Source organism: Channa argus, chromosome 3 (assembly GCF_033026475.1).
Source record: "Channa argus isolate prfri chromosome 3, Channa argus male v1.0, whole genome shotgun sequence".
In the NCBI taxonomy this organism is placed as follows: Eukaryota; Metazoa; Chordata; class Actinopteri; order Anabantiformes; family Channidae; genus Channa; species Channa argus.
In genome coordinates, this window is record NC_090199.1 from 16,437,464 (window position 1) to 16,454,572 (window position 17,109).

Sequence of the window (17,109 nt, forward strand, 5' to 3'; positions counted from 1 at the left end):
AGAAGTGAACTGTGTCCCATTATGTGTAAGAAGAGGGCAGGTAGTGGAGCACTCATACTATAGGTTACAAAGGCAAGCTTAAGTTATGGCTGCCATTTTTCTGAATATGATACATTTTGTCAGAGGAGCTTTGAGGAAGCAACAATGAGGATACTAATTCATGGGTTTATTATAGGACCAAATTGTATAGTTCTTATGTCCTAAAAAAGTAACATTCTGTCATCCATAAAGACAGTGAACAGTCTAAACTGCTAAATAGCTATGGCCCGTATCTACTGCAACCCTTACATTATTTTGTAGGCTAATTGTAATGCTACCTTAATTATAACTGTGGTATTAAACTTCAAAAATGTTTACATTACTCGTATATATACTTTTCTCTGATTGATGCCTTTTGCGTATGCCATAGCAAATGAGAAGATTAGTAAGAGCAAATGTGGAACTAACGTAATTCCATAATCTAAAGTTTTTCTAAAGTAATAACTAGCACTGAAACGAATCTCGACATATTGTTTCATATTACGGGCAGTGCAGCTTGTAATTGGGTGACAGTAAAAGGGGAAACCCCTGGTCATCAGGCTGGGCCACACATTACCATGCTCTGCACCCTCCCGGCCACTATCCAATGTCACATTCACGGTTCATTCGCTGCAAATAAAACAGTGATTTTAATAATGCCTTTATATTTATTGTGCCAAATAAAATGAAATAGGCCAATGCCAAGACGAGAATAAACTACGAATTAGCTGTTTTAATAACTACTCATTTGGGCTGTATCCGTCAGTCTCTCTTTAGATTAATCCATCTGCAAATAAGGGCGCAGAATAACAATCTTGCGCTTTCATTCTCCTGCATAGCATAGGCTGTGGACTGGTCTGGCTGGAAAGTCCACGGAAAGACGCGGAGAGTGATCTGCTCTGTGGATCACTGAGCGATCCTCTCCGCTTGCTGCTACTGTACTGTACAAACAGTGCGCCGTGCTGTCGCCATTGCGCATGACTGTACGTCGTAACATGAAGTAGGCCTCCTGTTTTTTTCCCCAACCCGGAGTCCTCCTGGCCCCCACCACCTCGATGCAACGTTCAGGCAAGCACAACACGGAGGCTGCTGTCGAGTACTACCGAGGGTAAGGATTTTTTAAATAGATATCCAAAGCCAGCGGTGGTCGCAGATTGGGGAATAGCACGGCTGATGTGGTCGGTAAAGGGTGTTTTTTTTTGCGTGCGGAAGCGGTCGGACTGCAGAGGAGGCTTCGGGACTGTTTCTGCACGCTTGAGGGAGAGCAAGGCCCAGTGACCCACATTCAGAGCAGCCAGTGTCTATGTGTACGAGTGGGCGAGCGTGTGCGCATGTTTGTTCTCAGGGACTCTGTGTGTGTGTGTGTTTGTGTGTGTACGTACATCTGCCGCGAAAATGTTTCCACCATCGCTGGGTTTGGACATTTCTTCCCTACCGACATTTCTGTTTCTGTCGAACTGTGCTCGGCTCTGATGTTGACGTTCAGTTTTGTCGTGGTGTTTTTGCGGACCAACGGTACATTCTTACAGATTATTTTGTCTTCAGTGTCAGTTGTTGCGTGACATCTTTGCCAGGATAGAGACTGATACTCCTCCTGTTTGTGTTTCCACAAATGCGGAATACTTTACCTGTCCTGTTTGTGTCTTTCCGTAATTGTCAGGGTAGCGGGAGGAAATGGGAACAGTACGAGCCTGAAATCTCGGAGTTAACGCTAAATGGACAGTTTTCAGTAGCAAGCTTAGTTAGCCTGTTAGCTAGCTAAAACAGTTAATGTTATGGGATTTTCTCTTTCTGTTGTATAACTAAACACCTGTGGCACTAAAATATATATTCGATTATGTATATGAATATATAACAGTTTGTGATTGCTTTGGTCCACTGTTGTCTCCGCTGGGCCTTGGTGCTAATGCCGATGTTCATTCGTTGCCTTTGGTGTTCAGCGGGCAGAATCGCCCGATGAAGCTGCATTTAGTTGCCATCAGGAATACAGGACTGTAGGTCAGACCACAGTGGTGACTGTCATGGGGTCCCTGAGATGGTTCAACAAAATGCCCAATTGTATCGCACCAGCAAGGTGATAATAACACCTTGTACCTACTGTAGACTCCTTTCCTACAGTCCCATCTGGCAGTAATGTCCTCTATGAGGGGGTTCATTGGGGAACAGTGAGATTTAAGTGTTTGTCTCTGCTGCTGTCTGGGACTGTTTGACATGTTTGGGAACAGTAGCTTCAAACTGTTCACCAACACTTACGGAAATGTAGGGCGGTAACAATTAATCCAGTACCTGATCAACACAATTACTGAATTTACACCTACTCTGATAATTCAGTAATTAGTTATACATTTGTTAGGATAAATTGGCTTTAACCACTCAAGCCACACTTAGCCACACTTTGATGCTTTTTGTCAGATACAATAATAAAATATCTCTCGGTTTTGAACTGCCCGTCTGACATATGGAGCAAATGGTTTTTCAAAAATCCAAATAATAGTTTGTTGGTGCCCTGCTTGAAGTGATAATTATTAATAAAGAATAAATCTGTACCAGTTTGCAAGTGGTAATAAAGTAGTGCAATAAAGGATTCTTACAGCTTTTTGGTTTGGTTACTATTCATTATCTTATGTGATGGTAATATATTAATATGAGTTTTCGACTGATGGTAAGAGACATTTCAGTAAGAGACATTTTTAGCACTGGGTTGGAGATGTTAGCGTCACTCTCTCACAGCTGGAAAGTCATCAAAGGCCCTTCTGTGTGAAAATTGCATTCGCCTCCCCATGATTGCATGTGTTTCTTGTGGGTACTCTGGGTTCCTCTCATAATCCAAAGACATGCATGTTAGGTTAACTGGGGACTCTTAATTGCCCATAGGTGTAAATGGTTGCATTCAAAGATCAAGATTCAAAGTGTTTATTGTCATATGCACAGACAGAAAGCATGTTTCCCTGCACAATTAAATACTTACTTTGCTGTCCACAATAAATGTCATACAGTAAAGTAAAATAACCATAGTAAAAAACAAAAAAAGTAACTCTTTGGATCAGCCATGAGATAAACTGGCAACTAGTTTAGGGAGGACCCAGCTGGGGTCAGCTTAATGACAGAATAAGTGGTTAAGATAATGAATGGATTTATGAATTTAATGTAATCTTATAGTACTGTGAATATTGTTTATGTTTTGATTAGTTGGAATGGACAAAAAAAAAATTGGAAGTTGGCATCTTGGACATTTTTTGACAATTAACTAATAAAGCAGTATGTTAAATATCTTATTTCTTGGTTGCAGTCATAACTTCCTGTTTTGAACATGCAGCAATAAACAATACTCAGATTCTTTGTTGGGCTCTAGAATTTGCATTTATGGAAAAGTTTGCACATGCATGGTATTACAAGTGTGAATAAGTCTGGGTTTTTGTGTTGCAGGTGAAGTCTGGCTTACATCTGAAAAAGCTTTGTCTGCAAAGAAACATTCCATAAAGTATGTTAAAATATTTTTTCTCCTGTTTCTTTTAAAAACTGGGCTACTATACTGACCCCAGTTTGCCTCTTTGTTTTCATCCACAGGTTTGGTCAAGCACTATGTCTTTTCTTTGGTCGGGTGTGCTCATGTGACCCCAGTGACTTCTAGCAAGTTTTGACTGCAGAGTCGGCTTTGACCCCAAACCCTGTTTCTGACCCCTGAGGAAAAACGTTAACCCACAGAGTAAATAAGCTACAGTGGGGTAAGCAGTTACTATACATGCATCACACAGACACACATAAAGCTGTGTGTGTTATACACCAATCAGGTACATAATTAAAGCAACCTAGTGGTTATTTTAATATTGTAGTGGGCAGGGGTCAGCATTGGCACACGGCTTGTTCTACATCTACCCATACACCATGTCAATTGTACCTGGCATTCAACTTTACCCATGCTTGGACTCGTGTTCACCACAACATTAAAACTCCATGCTGTAATATTTTGGTTAATTAGTGTATAATATTGTTTTTTATTGATCGATGGCGGCTGTAGATCGGTTGGTAAGGCAGTAGTCCATGGACCACAGGGTCAGTGGTTCGATCCCCAGTTCCGGCTATATGTCGAAGTTTCTCTGGGCAAGACACTGAACCCCTAACCGCCCATTCCCATCCCCAGCTGTGCAGTGCCTGTCCAAGCCCGGTAGAAATTAGGGAGGGTTGCGTCAGGAAGAGCATCTGGTGTAAAAACTGTGCCAAATCAACATGCGGATAATGATCCGCTGAGGCGACTCATGGGATAAGCCAAAAGGACAAAAAATATACATACTTTTTAAACTGATCACCGACGATTTAAATCCAAACTTACATTACCACTGAAAGTGTTACTAAATAAAGAAATAATATAATAAAGAATAAAGACAGCTGCTTTAGCTTTCAAGATATCTGAACCATTTGGACATGCTGATTGCAATCAATTGAAGTTGACACACTATTAAAAAACATACTCAAGACATTATAATTGCATATCTAAGTACAAATACATAAATCAATACTTGTTGTATATCATTTTCTTTAGGTTTGACCCGCTCTGAATTTTGACCAGATCAGATAACATGTTTGTCAAATGTATGTTTCTTGTGTGTGTGCATGCTATAACTAATAAGAAACTCATTTTTCTGTCCTTTCAGGTGGTCTTCCAAATGCCTACCTCACGTCTAAAGAGCAATTCAATGCAGCCACAGCCCTGATCAGCAGCCACCATGACATCAAGCATAGGGTATGGTGCAAAACACCCATACACACTAAACACGCCAAGTGGTAACTTCATTAACACACTTGTACACGCAAATGCAATTCAATACAGCTGCCCTACTGTAAATTCTAGCTTTTCACAAAATTCATATTGTTAAAGTTTGTTGACATAATTGAAACATTATGGTGTAAATTCAATGTTATGCTTGTTACTGAGGTTAATGTTAAAGTTGGTGTTCTGCTGGACTACATTGTATTTTTTTTCGTTGAGTTTCATTGAGTTTTTCTTTGTTTGTTTTTTGTGGTCAGAAAATTCTAAACACCTCAGTGTAACTTAGTTTACTACTATATATTCTATCAATGACTTCAGTGCTAAATAGATGGAATTAACATATGTCATTAAAACAGAATACAATGGGTATAATAACATTAGAAATATAAAAGAATTATAATCATTATTACTATTAAATAGCATGAAACAATGAAATCTCAGATTGTTTACCTTTCAGCACAGAAGTTTTTTGTCCTTCGGGCATGAAATTTAATTAATTATATTGTTATTAAATATTGCTTAACAATTTTACATAACATATTTTAATGGACCTCTATTAATTGACATTTAGGTGAGCACACACCTTCTTGGCAAGCACAACATTTTCTCTGTGTGTGTGTGACACATATTTTTGTGTGACCTAAAATAATCCTGCTGCTGGCATTTAGCAATCCTCTCATTAGCCAACATCCATTATTAGCTATTATTAACAATGCATGTCTGCTTTCAAAATGTCAGCATCCATATACAAGAAAACACAAAGTGAGTTGGGAAAAACTTGGAAATGTCTGTAAATACTTTTTCATCTCATGTAGGGATGATTGTAGCATCTTTGATGAGTTGATGGAAGAAGATGAAAAGGACAAAGCAAAACGGTAAAACATCGCATAATATTTAAAGAATTGTGTACAGATCTCCACTTGTAGCTGTATATGAGAAAAGATTGAGGTCCTGAGAATTTAGGAAATACTATGTCAATAGCCATACACAGCGCACATACTGTTTCAATTTCAATATCTGCAGGATCATATGACATGTCTATGACTACAAAATACTTACAATCTGATCTTAAAAATCTTATCACTGTTTTTTTATTACAGCGTGTCCCGTAACAAATCAGAGAAGAAACGGAGAGACCAATTCAATGTCCTCATCAAGGAACTTGGCACAATGTTGCCGGGCAACACCAGGAAGATGGACAAGTCCACCATCCTGCAGAAAAGCATTGACTTCCTGTGTAAACACAAAGGTAAGGGATTTCTACCAGAAGTAGCAGTAGCACAATACTATAGATTAACTTCTGTTCATGAAAATTATCTAAAATTATCTTTTGACTTTGTATTGACATAATACATACCCTCATAATCTTAATTGAACACCACCTGAATACTAAGATTACTTTATGCTGACGCATTTAATCAGTGTGCATGGTTCCTTATAATCCTATCTCTTATGTTTATTGTACATAATCAGCTACCATACCACTGGTGCACTGTGTTATCTAGTGTTCTGTTTAACTCTCATGTATAATTCTGATCCTTTAAGTATAAATGTGTTTTTCTACCATGTTTACAACAAGAATAACTTCCATTTTTTGTGAGGGCTATTGTTTCGATGTTCTGTTGGGTTTTGTGTTATGTCCAGTTCCTTACTTGTGTTTTCCTTATTTGCTTTCCCTTTTTCCTAATTTTGTCTTTTTAAATTTTGATTGTTTTGTTTTCTCAGAGATTGCAGCTCAATCGGAGTCAAGTGAGATCAGGCAGGATTGGAAGCCTCCGTTTCTTAGCAACGAGGAGTTCACCCAGCTTATGCTGGAGGTCAGACATCTCACATTCTGTCCAGTAATCCTGTTACATTAGGCAACAATATATGTGTTTGTCACGTTTCTCCTGTGTGTTTTTTTATTCACCTCAAGTATATTTATATTTAATTTGTATAGTTTTAAATATGTTTTTTTTATTTTAGGTATTTTCTCTTTTGAAGTACATATTAAATCTCTGATTGGTACCAAAGTCATAAAAGCCTTCTTTATTACCTACTTATTTGCTGCCAACATTTCTCTTCGTTCATCTTTGTCTTCCCATGCCAGGCTCTAGATGGGTTCTTTATAGCAATAATGACTGATGGAAACATCCTCTACGTCTCTGAGAGTGTCACCTCATTATTAGAACACCTCCCAGTGAGTAATGCTCCTTCATTTGTCAACAATATGTGTATTAGTCATCCACATTGTTGCAGAACAAGATTTAGGTGGATTTCTGTGTGTGTGTGTGCGTGGTCATGTGTGTGCATGTGTGTGCGCGTATGTGCGTGTGTGTGGGTAGGATTAATTATGTCAAAAGACTGTACTGAATGGAGTTTGGAATTCTCCTCAATTGTGTGTTTGTATTCTCATGTATGTATGTGTGTGTGTTCACTAGGCGGACTTGGTGGACCAGAACCTCTTGAACTTCCTGCCTATTGGAGAACACTCGGATGTGTACAAGGCTCTGTCCACACACCCCACCGACCAAGAGAGCCTTAGCTCTGATAATCTGAAGAGTCAGTACCACCCAGTCAATTTACAGGATACTTCCTGTTTGTTTCAACATTATTCAATAATATTGTACTGTATTGTGAGTAGCATTTATTTCTATCATCTGGATTAATAGCTGGGGCCCTTATTTTATTTTTCAGTTTATATAAATGTGTTTGTTGTGTTGGCCTTTACATCAAAAGTAAATAGGACACAAACAAGGCAAACTAAACCAACTATATTGTAAATACAGTATATGTATATATGTACATATAGTATAAATGTGTCCAGTTCATCCTTTGTTCATTGGGAAGTAATTTAGTGGATTTAAAATAATGGCCCTCAGCCATCTTCTCAAACTGGAACAGCCTAACATAGAGCCATACTTAATTCTTCCTGCTACAACACATAAAAGTCTAAAAATACTGTCTTGTTTTTTTCTTTTTTGCCCAAGCCTTTTTCACTGTGTTTTTCCAGCTAAACAACATTTGTATTTATCAGTAATTGGTATTTTTGTGTGTGTGTCCATCCAGCTAAGAATCACATGGAGTTTTGCTGCCATATACTACGAGGAGCCATTGACCCTAAAGAAACCCCTGTCTATGAATATGTTAAATTCATTGGGAATTTCAAGTCACTCAACAATGGTGGGTCCCCTAAAAAGCAATGGTTTTTAATTCTAGTTATTTAAACAGTATAATTGCTATACTTACTAGATGAGCTAAATTAATCAAATGACAGTGTCAATGTTGGCTATTTTGCATATCCAACATGCACATTATTAGAAAGTGTACCAGTACAAGACAACAAATGTGAAGCTCCTTATAGGTAGATAGATGATCAGTTGGGTAATACCCAATATTTTTACTTATTACTCTACCTTTTGTGTTTCATTTGATGCCCAACCTAGGGAGCCACACGGAACAGCACAATATATTCCTTAATTTGGTTCTTTGTGTTGTAGTTCCCAACGTGACAAGAAATGGTCTGGCAGGGGTGTTACAGCGCTCACTACAGCCTGCGTTTGATGACCAGGTGTGCTTTGTAGCCACAGTCCGGCTGGCCAAACCTCAGTTTATTAAGGTACACTGCAGAAACACATGCTCACACATACACATACAATCACAGTGAGCTTTTGTTTTATTACTATTTTAACATACCTTCTCTGCAATCATTTTGTTGATGTTTTTCTTTTTATATTTGTAGGAGATGTGTACAGTGGAGGAGCCCAATGAAGAATTCACCTCCAGGCACAGTTTAGAATGGAAGTTCCTCTTCCTAGACCACAGGTACACGTAACACAGGAACATGCACAATTCTTCATTGCTCCTTAAGCTGCCAGTTTACTTCACTATAGAGCTACTAGACCTTTCGAAGCCTACCCTTTATTTTGTTCATTACCATTATTCATAGTGATGTAATTTTATCTATTTAGAGCTCCACCAATTATAGGCTACCTGCCTTTTGAGGTTCTGGGAACATCAGGGTATGACTATTACCATGTGGATGACCTGGAAACTCTAGCCAGGTGTCATGAACAATGTAAGTGCTCAGATTTTCTCTCAGTTTTTTAATAATTCTTTGTTGAAGACCTGCTGGTTCTTACCGCTCTGTGTTTATCTGCCTCTGTCTCTGTGCAGTGATGCAGTATGGTAAAGGGAAATCTTGCTACTATCGTTTCCTGACTAAAGGTCAACAGTGGATCTGGCTACAGACACACTACTACATCACCTATCACCAGTGGAACTCTCGGCCTGAGTTTATTGTTTGCACACACACAGTTGTCAGGTACTGCGACTGAACACTGGCTCATCTTGACACTGACATTTCCATACAGTAGTTAAGAGTCTGTTATAGTAATTCATTCACTGGTGACAAAACAGTGCTAAATTGTCTTCACATTTTGCATGTACACTACCTTCTTAACTGTCTCTAACCTCATCTTTTTTTTTACTTCTAAAATTCAGCTATGCAGAGGTAAGGGCGGAACAGCGCAGAGAGCTGGGCATTGAGGAGTCTAACCCAGAGGTAACTGTGGATAAGGTAAGAAACTAATACAAGGCATGTTCATGGTGTTCATTTCTGTCATTCAGATTCATTAGGATTATACTATGTAAAAGGCAAAAACTCGTTTCTAATAAACTGTCTCATACAAGAAGCAGTCAAAAGCTATTCTTTGTTAGCTATTTTTTGTTTGTTAGTGATTCAACTACCACACCAGGACAGACTTACTTTAATCCTGTCATACTTGTTATTTTTTTACTATTTTAAGATGTTGATCTACCATCTACTTATTAGCATGTTTTGGTCCGATATCAGGCTAGACCACATGCAGCGTATTTAATGTGTCTTGACATGACATCAGTTTTTTTTTTTTAAATATCCTTTATTCATTTATCCAACATTCCACCTGCTTTTCCCTTTTAGAGTCAGGACTCGGGGTCAGAGTCACAGCTGAATACATCCAGCCTCAAGGAGGCTCTGGAGCGATTTGACCACAGCCGAACACCATCAACCTCCTCACGGAGTTCCCGCAAGTCCTCATCACATGTCTCTGATAACACTTGCACTTGTAAGGGCACAAACATGCGTACAAACACAGACAGTGGCACCCACATATTTAATAATAATCATATACCCTGACCTATACTTCACGGAAGAGTCAGTGACACATTATTGAGATTAGTGGCAAGACAAAGCCCTGCAGTAAGTTAATGGTTATATTGTCAGCTCCTCATCAGTTATTCTCTCTCTGCAGCAACAGCCTCAAAGCTACATATGGACACGGCCACACCTCCTCGGCAGGCACTGGCTTCAACCATGGACATGACACCAAAACGTCGTTCGTCCATCAGCAGCCAGGTGAGACTGGATGATTTGTGGTTTTCACATAGCAAACCTAAATGAGCAAGAGAAACAAAACTTTTATTGTAAGCAATAACATTCTGGTTAACGTAAACTGATTTATGTGACCATAAGGAAGACAAATAGAAATGGACATTAATTTACATAATGTTGTTTTATAATAGATTAGCATTAAAGGAAATCAGACTTAAGGTATTTGTTTTTATTTATACAGTTTTCTTGATTTTTTGTATATTTGCAGTCTATTAGCTCTCAGACCACAGCCCAGAGTGTGACTCCAGGCATGATATCTCAACAGCAACAGCAGCAACAACAACAACAGCAACAACAACAACAACAGCAACAGCAACAACCACAGCAGTTACAAACAAATGTACAGGTGACAGTGGTGGCACTATAGTTGGGTCATTTCATTCTTAAGTGTTAGTGAGTCAATTAATTAGCAAGGTGACAAAAAAATTAAATTGTAGCAAATTTAACAATAGATTATTTTAGTACCTTATTTACCTTCAGGGGTTGCCGCAGCAGAACGTGTTCATCACGTTGATTTGGCATGAGTTTTTCCACCGGATGCCCTTACTGCAGCAACCCTCCCATTTTATCTGGACATGGGGCTGGGGTAGGGCCACATCTGGTGGGGTGGGGTTCAAACCTGCAGCCCTTTGCATCACAACACAATTCTCTACCACTGATCCACCAGGACCCCTCTCAGCTTTCAGAATAACCACCATTAAATTAAGTCTGCGTTTTGATCCAGCTGATGGTGCTTTTTTAAATGCTGTAAGAAATTTGTAGTGTTACCTTGTGTCATTGCTGCTATGCCCGGCATGTTCAGTACAACAAAAACTGCTCTAGATAATTAAGTCATTGTTTCATTTTGATAGTAATGTCTTCTTTTGCTGGTCTAGAAAAGGCTTTGCTCTCTATCTCAATCAGGTCCTCTACAGGTTTATATGAAGCCAGCAGGGACACCTCTGTAGCCTCTAAAACAATCCCAGGCTGTTAATCACAATATCAAGAAAAAATGAATTGAATGAATTGTTTTTTTTCTCTTCCCCCACAGCCTGTGATGGAGTTTTCAGCGCAGGTGAATGCCATGCAGCACCTAAAGGAGCAGCTGGAGCAGAGGACCAGAATGATCCAGGCCAATATCCAGCGGCAGCAGGAGGAGCTAAGACACATCCAAGAGCAGCTGCAGAGAGTCCAAGGACAGGGCATACAGGTTAGCTGTAGACACGCACATATAATACCTGTCAAGGCAGTAGGATTTTAGATTGTCATATGTAACATTTATGTACAAATAGGTATCTTTTATTTTGCTTCTCCCTTTATTTTAAAAACAGCTTAATTGCATAGTGATGTTCTTGCATAGTCTTAAAAAAACAACAAGTTTAAGTTTTTAAAATTTGGCATTTTATTGAACCAAACTACCATGCAGTCCCTCTTCTTTTTTTATATCTGTCAGTACATCACACTTTGTCTTTTCCTGTTATGCTGCACCTGGCTTTGCCTGACCTAGATCAAGAGTAGAATCATGCATTATGTATATTTTTTCTTCTATTCAGAGAAAAGTGCCATAAAAGACAGTGATTCACTAACTGCATATGTACCACATAAAAGCACCTACTCTCAGTCTTTTATTATGTTAAATATAGACACATAGTTTTGTTTTTTCTATCCTAACAGATGGTTCTGCAGCAGCAGGGTGGAGCGATGAACGTACAGCTCCCTCAGGTGGGGTCAGTCCAACAAACAACTGCGCTTACCAGTCAGGTCCAGCAAACAACAATTAACCCTGTACATTCAGGCACACAGCAACTTACCATCCAGCAGCAGGCTCCTCCACCTCAGCAGAACCTACAGTCCACCAACGCTCTCACACAGGTGGGAAACCCAGGAGACAAGTGTGAACATTTGCATAAGTTCTAAATTTCCTGGCTGCATTTTGCATGACATGTAATTGTAATTCCAATATGTAAGTAAAAAGAAAAGAGTTCTTTTAAAATCTGAGGTTATATATTCACTTTTGCATACTCTGAAAACACCAATCATGTGCTAATTTCTGACATTTGTGAGTCACAATTATGTGGAGAAACAAAATGCACAGTTTTAAGTTGTACTTCCCACTCAGATGTCCAGAAGAAGCCACAGGGAATACTGTTTGAGCATTTAATCATTCATAGAATATTCAAAGGTGAAATTCAAAAGTAATGTAATCTACTTTCTTTTTTTTTCTTTTTTTTCTTGGTGTTCTTTGCATGTTTCTCCTTTTCTCCAGCCCCAGCGTCAACCCCAACAAACTCAGCAGGGTCAGCCCCAGACTCAGGGCTCTGTTTCTGCTCCACTATACAACACCATGATGATTTCCCAGACAGGGCAGCCTAATGTGCTACAGATCAGCAGCACCCTGCCGCAGACCAACACACAGCAGGGCACAGCCGTGGCTACTTTCACACAGGATCGACAGATCCGGTAAGAAAACAAAATTCAGGCCTGATACTCGGAGAATACTGCCCCTCAGCCACCAGACCTTTCATTTGAAACCTAGCTGTTAAGCTAAATTTAAATATTATTATTCATGAATAATTTTTCAATCTTCATTTTCTTAATTTTACCTTCTCCAGGTTCCCAGCAGGTCAGCAGCTGGTGACCAAGCTTGTGACAGCACCAATGGCATGTGGCGCAGTCATGGTGCCCAGTTCCATGGGACAGGTGCCCATGTTTATGGGACAGGTGGTCACTGCATACAACCCTTTTGGTGGGCAACAGGTAAATACAAAGCTGAATGACTCATAGAGAAATTAATCAAAACACTTCTTTATATATTCTAATTAATTTAGTTTACTGCTCTAGTCATGTGGAAACACATCACCACTCAGCCAGCTGATCAGTTCTGATAGACTGTTAAATAAACAAAACATGCCTTTTAAAGCTTGTTATTAGTGGGGAACATTGGCTTGTTTTCTCTTCACGTTTACTCTTGAGGTCTTGGAATACATGTTGATATTAGTAGTAAAACATAAATCAAAAATGGTTCAATCATTAAAGAATTCTTTGAAGTGATGCTAATGTTAATCCTAATGGAAAGGATATATCTCCAATTATTAGGTGGTATACAATATTCCAAACAAATACTTTTTCTTTTTACTTCTATGGCTAGACCCTTATAAATTCTGTTTTAACCTACATGTCATTTCAGCAAGGAGGGCAGACCCAGACCTTGACCCTGCAACCGGCTCAAGCACCTCAAGGTCAGCCCGATGGCCAAAACCAGACATCTGTAGTGGCTCAGAGTGGCCAGCAGGGACAGCAGCAACAACAGCAATTTTTGCAGGTATCAATAGAGGGCAGCAGATATCACTGATTTAAATAAGTACTTTAAAGTTAGGCATCATGTTATGCATGTTTTATTATTTAGTTAAAAAGATCTGTGATTGAAATAAGATGTGAAATAATAACTCTTTACTGTCTGGAGCATCATTCAAAGTTAATGTTGTTCATGGACTTGCAGAGAGGACATTGCGGGTATTATTTAAGTTAAACTATATCTATTAAAAGGGATCATTCCTATATTTTTTTATATTCTTACACTATTTTTCTGGCAGGGCACTCGTCTTCTCCATAGTAACCAGTCGACTCAGTTGATTCTGCAAGCAGCTTTTCCACTCCAACAATCGGGCACGTTCACCCAGGCAACACACCAACAACAAGCACAGCAGCAAATACAGCAGCAACAGCAGCAGCAAAGGCAACAGCAGCAGCAGCAACAACAGCAGCAAAGGCAACAGCAGCAGCAGCAAAGGCAACAACAGCAGCAGCAGCAGCAACAATCTCACCACCAGAGACACCAGCAGCAACTGAAACCACATCCCCAGAAACAACAGAAAGCCCCGTCATCGCACAGGACTGACAGTCTTAGCAGCAAACCACAGTGAAGTCTGGAGGAAATCACGTTAAGTCAGAAACCAGACTAACTACACTGCGGACATTTGTTTTGGTCATGTGGCTGTCACCAACTCCCTTTTCCCTCAAGTTGTGGCCCTTCCTTTCTGCAGCTAAAAGAAATAAACCATAGGAAAGCAAAACCAGTGAGTTCTCAAAGAACTCCATCTAGGATTGTCACCATGGCAACAGGATGGATTAAAATCCCCTTTTCCCACACCGGAGGCAGAGTTGTGAGGCAGCTCTTATCTCAGTGGAAACCTCACAAAAATCCAGAAAATGCCTCAGCGCCACGGTAACGACAGACATTTTTTGAAGGTGTGTCAAAGTGGATTGACCATGTACAGATTTACTGTAAGATAAAAAAAAACTTGTAAATATCCAATATAGCCTAACAGGAAAATGAAATGTAGTATTTTATATGATTGCATGAAAAGAATAACTGTGTAAGCTTTTATTAGTCGCTTTTAAAAATTGAATTTTTACTTTGTTCATGTGATTTCTGTTCAAAGAAGGACGTGTTCCCTCAGACCCTCTTCTCTTTTCCATCTCTGTTCTCCAGAATAAGGCTTTAAAGGCTTTAAAGTACTGTTGGTTTGTTTAAAAAGGGTTGGGCTTGGGTTGTTGTTTTTTGTTTTTGTGGAAGTTTGTGTTTTAAACACTGTGTCTCTGAGACAAAAATGGCTCTTTTTAACTTTGTTATTACAAATTATGTTTGGCAGGAAACTAGATTACAGTTTAACTGAATTAGCAGTATGCAGGATGATCACTGTATGAATAACGGGTTTAGTAAATCCAAGTGCCAATAACATAGATTTTGTTTTTTTTTTTTTTTTTGATCAGACTCAAAGGCGCATATATTTTCCAACAAGATATTACCCCTAAAAAAGTTAATGCGTGTGTAAATAGTAGGGATTATTTTTTAACAGAGAGCCCTATACGTAAGAAACAGTATATCCTCACTTGATGTGGTTGTGTACAGTAAATCACTGTCGAGACATGTTTGTAATCTGTGGTGTGATTCTGTGAGCTAGTGTGTGTTTTGAGAAAACAATCTTTGTGTGCATGAGTGTGTGTTTGCGTGTGAGTGTGTCGCCCCTTGTGTCTTACAATAATTGACTTAGTAAGGATTGGAAGTTGCTGGATGGTACTTGTATTCTCAGGTATGTGGAAAGTTTAGCTTCTGCCTCAGTCTGGAACCAGACCAGGAAGGATTAGGCAGTGATGCTGCAATGGCCATAGGAAGAAACATAAAGGGTGTAGTGACTGAATCAAATTTGATTCAGATTTCTGGGTGTAACAGAATTAAGAGAGAAAACTTTTTTGGTGTTAACCCCAAGTAAAATGGACTGACCTCATTGTACAGTTAAACCTCTCTCTCATGGTATTCTGTATCATCCATGCTTCATCCTTCCTTGTCTTCCTAAGCCTCAGAAACCCTCATGCAGTTTAGTTCACTTGTCTCTCAGTTCTTAAACAGCAGTTAAAACTAGTACTGGGCCCAGGTCCTTTGTTATGGATTTGTTCTCAGCCTATGATCTACAGTTGAAAGCCATATCAAACAGAAACGCCTTGGATAGGAAAAAGTATAATAGTTGGCAAAGGAGCATTTAGAATGTGTTGTTTTGTTGCCGAGTGTAGTAGTAAAGTTTGTGTGTGTGTGTGTGTGTGTGTGTGTGAGAGAGAGAGAGAGAGAGAGAATATAGTGTCTCCTCTTCTTTATCCTACTTCTTGTATCACTTGGGGGTCAATATTGCTTCCCCCTGGCGATAGCCAATCAGTTCTTGCGTTGCAGTATAAAGAATAATTGTGATATTCAAGAAACTTCCTCCTAGGTTGGGCTCAGTATTCTGCAAGCCTGTATGTGGGATAGCTCAACTTGAATACATGTTTGCGTGAAAAAGAGTTTGTATGCATGTTAACTGTCACTGTAATCCATTATATTTTAATATAGAAACAGATGTGTGACAATGGATGTTTGGCAATTCACAGCACTGGTCACCTGTCAGGTGATAAAGAAGATAGGTGCTGTTTTGGATTTACAGTGGCACACTGCTTAGCACTTACAACAATAACTTCACATCAGACCAATCTTAAATACTAACCCTCAGAGATGCAATTTAATTTTGAATAGCACTGTGTGATACATAGAAGGGCAAATTCTCATCATGATTTTGTCCAAAAACAAAGAAATAGTTGAAAGATTTTATATTGAGGGTCTTACTGTTTGACCAAGGTCTTCCACCCATCACATAGCAGGTATAGATCCTGTGTAGATTAGTTTGTGTTTAAGACATCACTCTAAAAGGGTAATGTTGAAATGTTGATAGTTTGTGTCACTGATACCCAGCCCAAAGAATGTAAAGGTGTTATAAGAGACTAATGGATGTTGTAAATGTTGATTATGGAGCGTATTTGACAGCCTTTGTGATGAAGGAAAATGAGGGGTGTGGGAAAAAAAATATCTGAAGTACAATCTTATTTACAGATGTTGCATTGTAAGAGAAGATCAGGATGTTTCACAATCACAAACTTTTATGTTTGTGCTTTTGCAACAATCCTATGACAATGTCTGGTTGTAAAAAAAAAAAAGTTTTATAAGCTGTTCAAAGTTGACGTGTAGGATATTTAAAATGGTTTTCCATTGACAAGTCAGCAGCCCACGAACCCCCCCCCCCCCCTCCCCCCCCCCCCACACACACACACACAGACACATACCTTTCCACAACACAGTTTGGTTCTGAAGAGTCCTACTTCTATTATAATACTGTACACAATACACCAAACTAAGAACACCAGTATTCAGTGTAAAATGGTGCTATGCTTACCCATACTGTATGTATGTTAATCCCATCTACTGCTCTTGAACTGTGCTCCTTTATCTACCCCAAAGTCTAATGTAATAATAATCAATATTTTGAAGCAAAATGTTTGCTATTATTATAATCCACCCTCTCCCTTCTTGGTCAATTTGAAAATAAAAACAGTTGCAAATATTACC

The 17,109-nt window shown here is 39.1% G+C and overlaps 1 protein-coding gene across 4 annotated transcripts; it reads left to right on the forward strand.

Annotated features, from left to right (window-relative positions):
- Window positions 1-984: 984 nt before the first annotated feature.
- clockb (clock circadian regulator b) lies at window positions 985-17,107 on the forward strand. Of its 4 annotated transcripts, none has more exons than XM_067497262.1 (24): window positions 985-1,126; window positions 3,445-3,499; window positions 3,586-3,743; window positions 4,671-4,759; window positions 5,602-5,661; window positions 5,887-6,035; window positions 6,512-6,603; window positions 6,876-6,965; window positions 7,207-7,327; window positions 7,835-7,948; window positions 8,266-8,384; window positions 8,508-8,590; window positions 8,737-8,843; window positions 8,942-9,089; window positions 9,269-9,344; window positions 9,729-9,873; window positions 10,060-10,163; window positions 10,408-10,545; window positions 11,230-11,388; window positions 11,853-12,050; window positions 12,445-12,638; window positions 12,791-12,935; window positions 13,366-13,500; window positions 13,772-17,107. In XM_067497262.1, the coding sequence occupies exons 4-24, from the start codon at window positions 4,743-4,745 to the stop codon at window positions 14,099-14,101; spliced, it is 2,724 nt and encodes a 907-aa protein (XP_067353363.1). In that variant the 5' UTR covers window positions 985-1,126; window positions 3,445-3,499; window positions 3,586-3,743; window positions 4,671-4,742; the 3' UTR covers window positions 14,102-17,107. The 4 variants fall into 4 exon arrangements, with proteins under 4 accessions (XP_067353363.1, XP_067353366.1, XP_067353365.1 ...); XM_067497265.1 differs by having other exon boundaries at window positions 10,408-10,539; XM_067497263.1 differs by lacking the exon at window positions 985-1,126 and adding an exon at window positions 1,327-1,533.
- The last annotated feature ends 2 nt before the right edge of the window (window positions 17,108-17,109 follow it).

Excerpts from the sequence above, each read along its gene's own strand:
- clockb (XM_067497262.1), top strand. Across the intron at positions 6,604-6,875 it reads TCACCCAGCTTATGCTGGAG|GCTCTAGATGGGTTCTTTAT; the intron begins GTCAGACATCTC and ends TTCCCATGCCAG. Across the intron at positions 10,546-11,229 it reads AGTTACAAACAAATGTACAG|CCTGTGATGGAGTTTTCAGC; the intron begins GTGACAGTGGTG and ends CTTCCCCCACAG.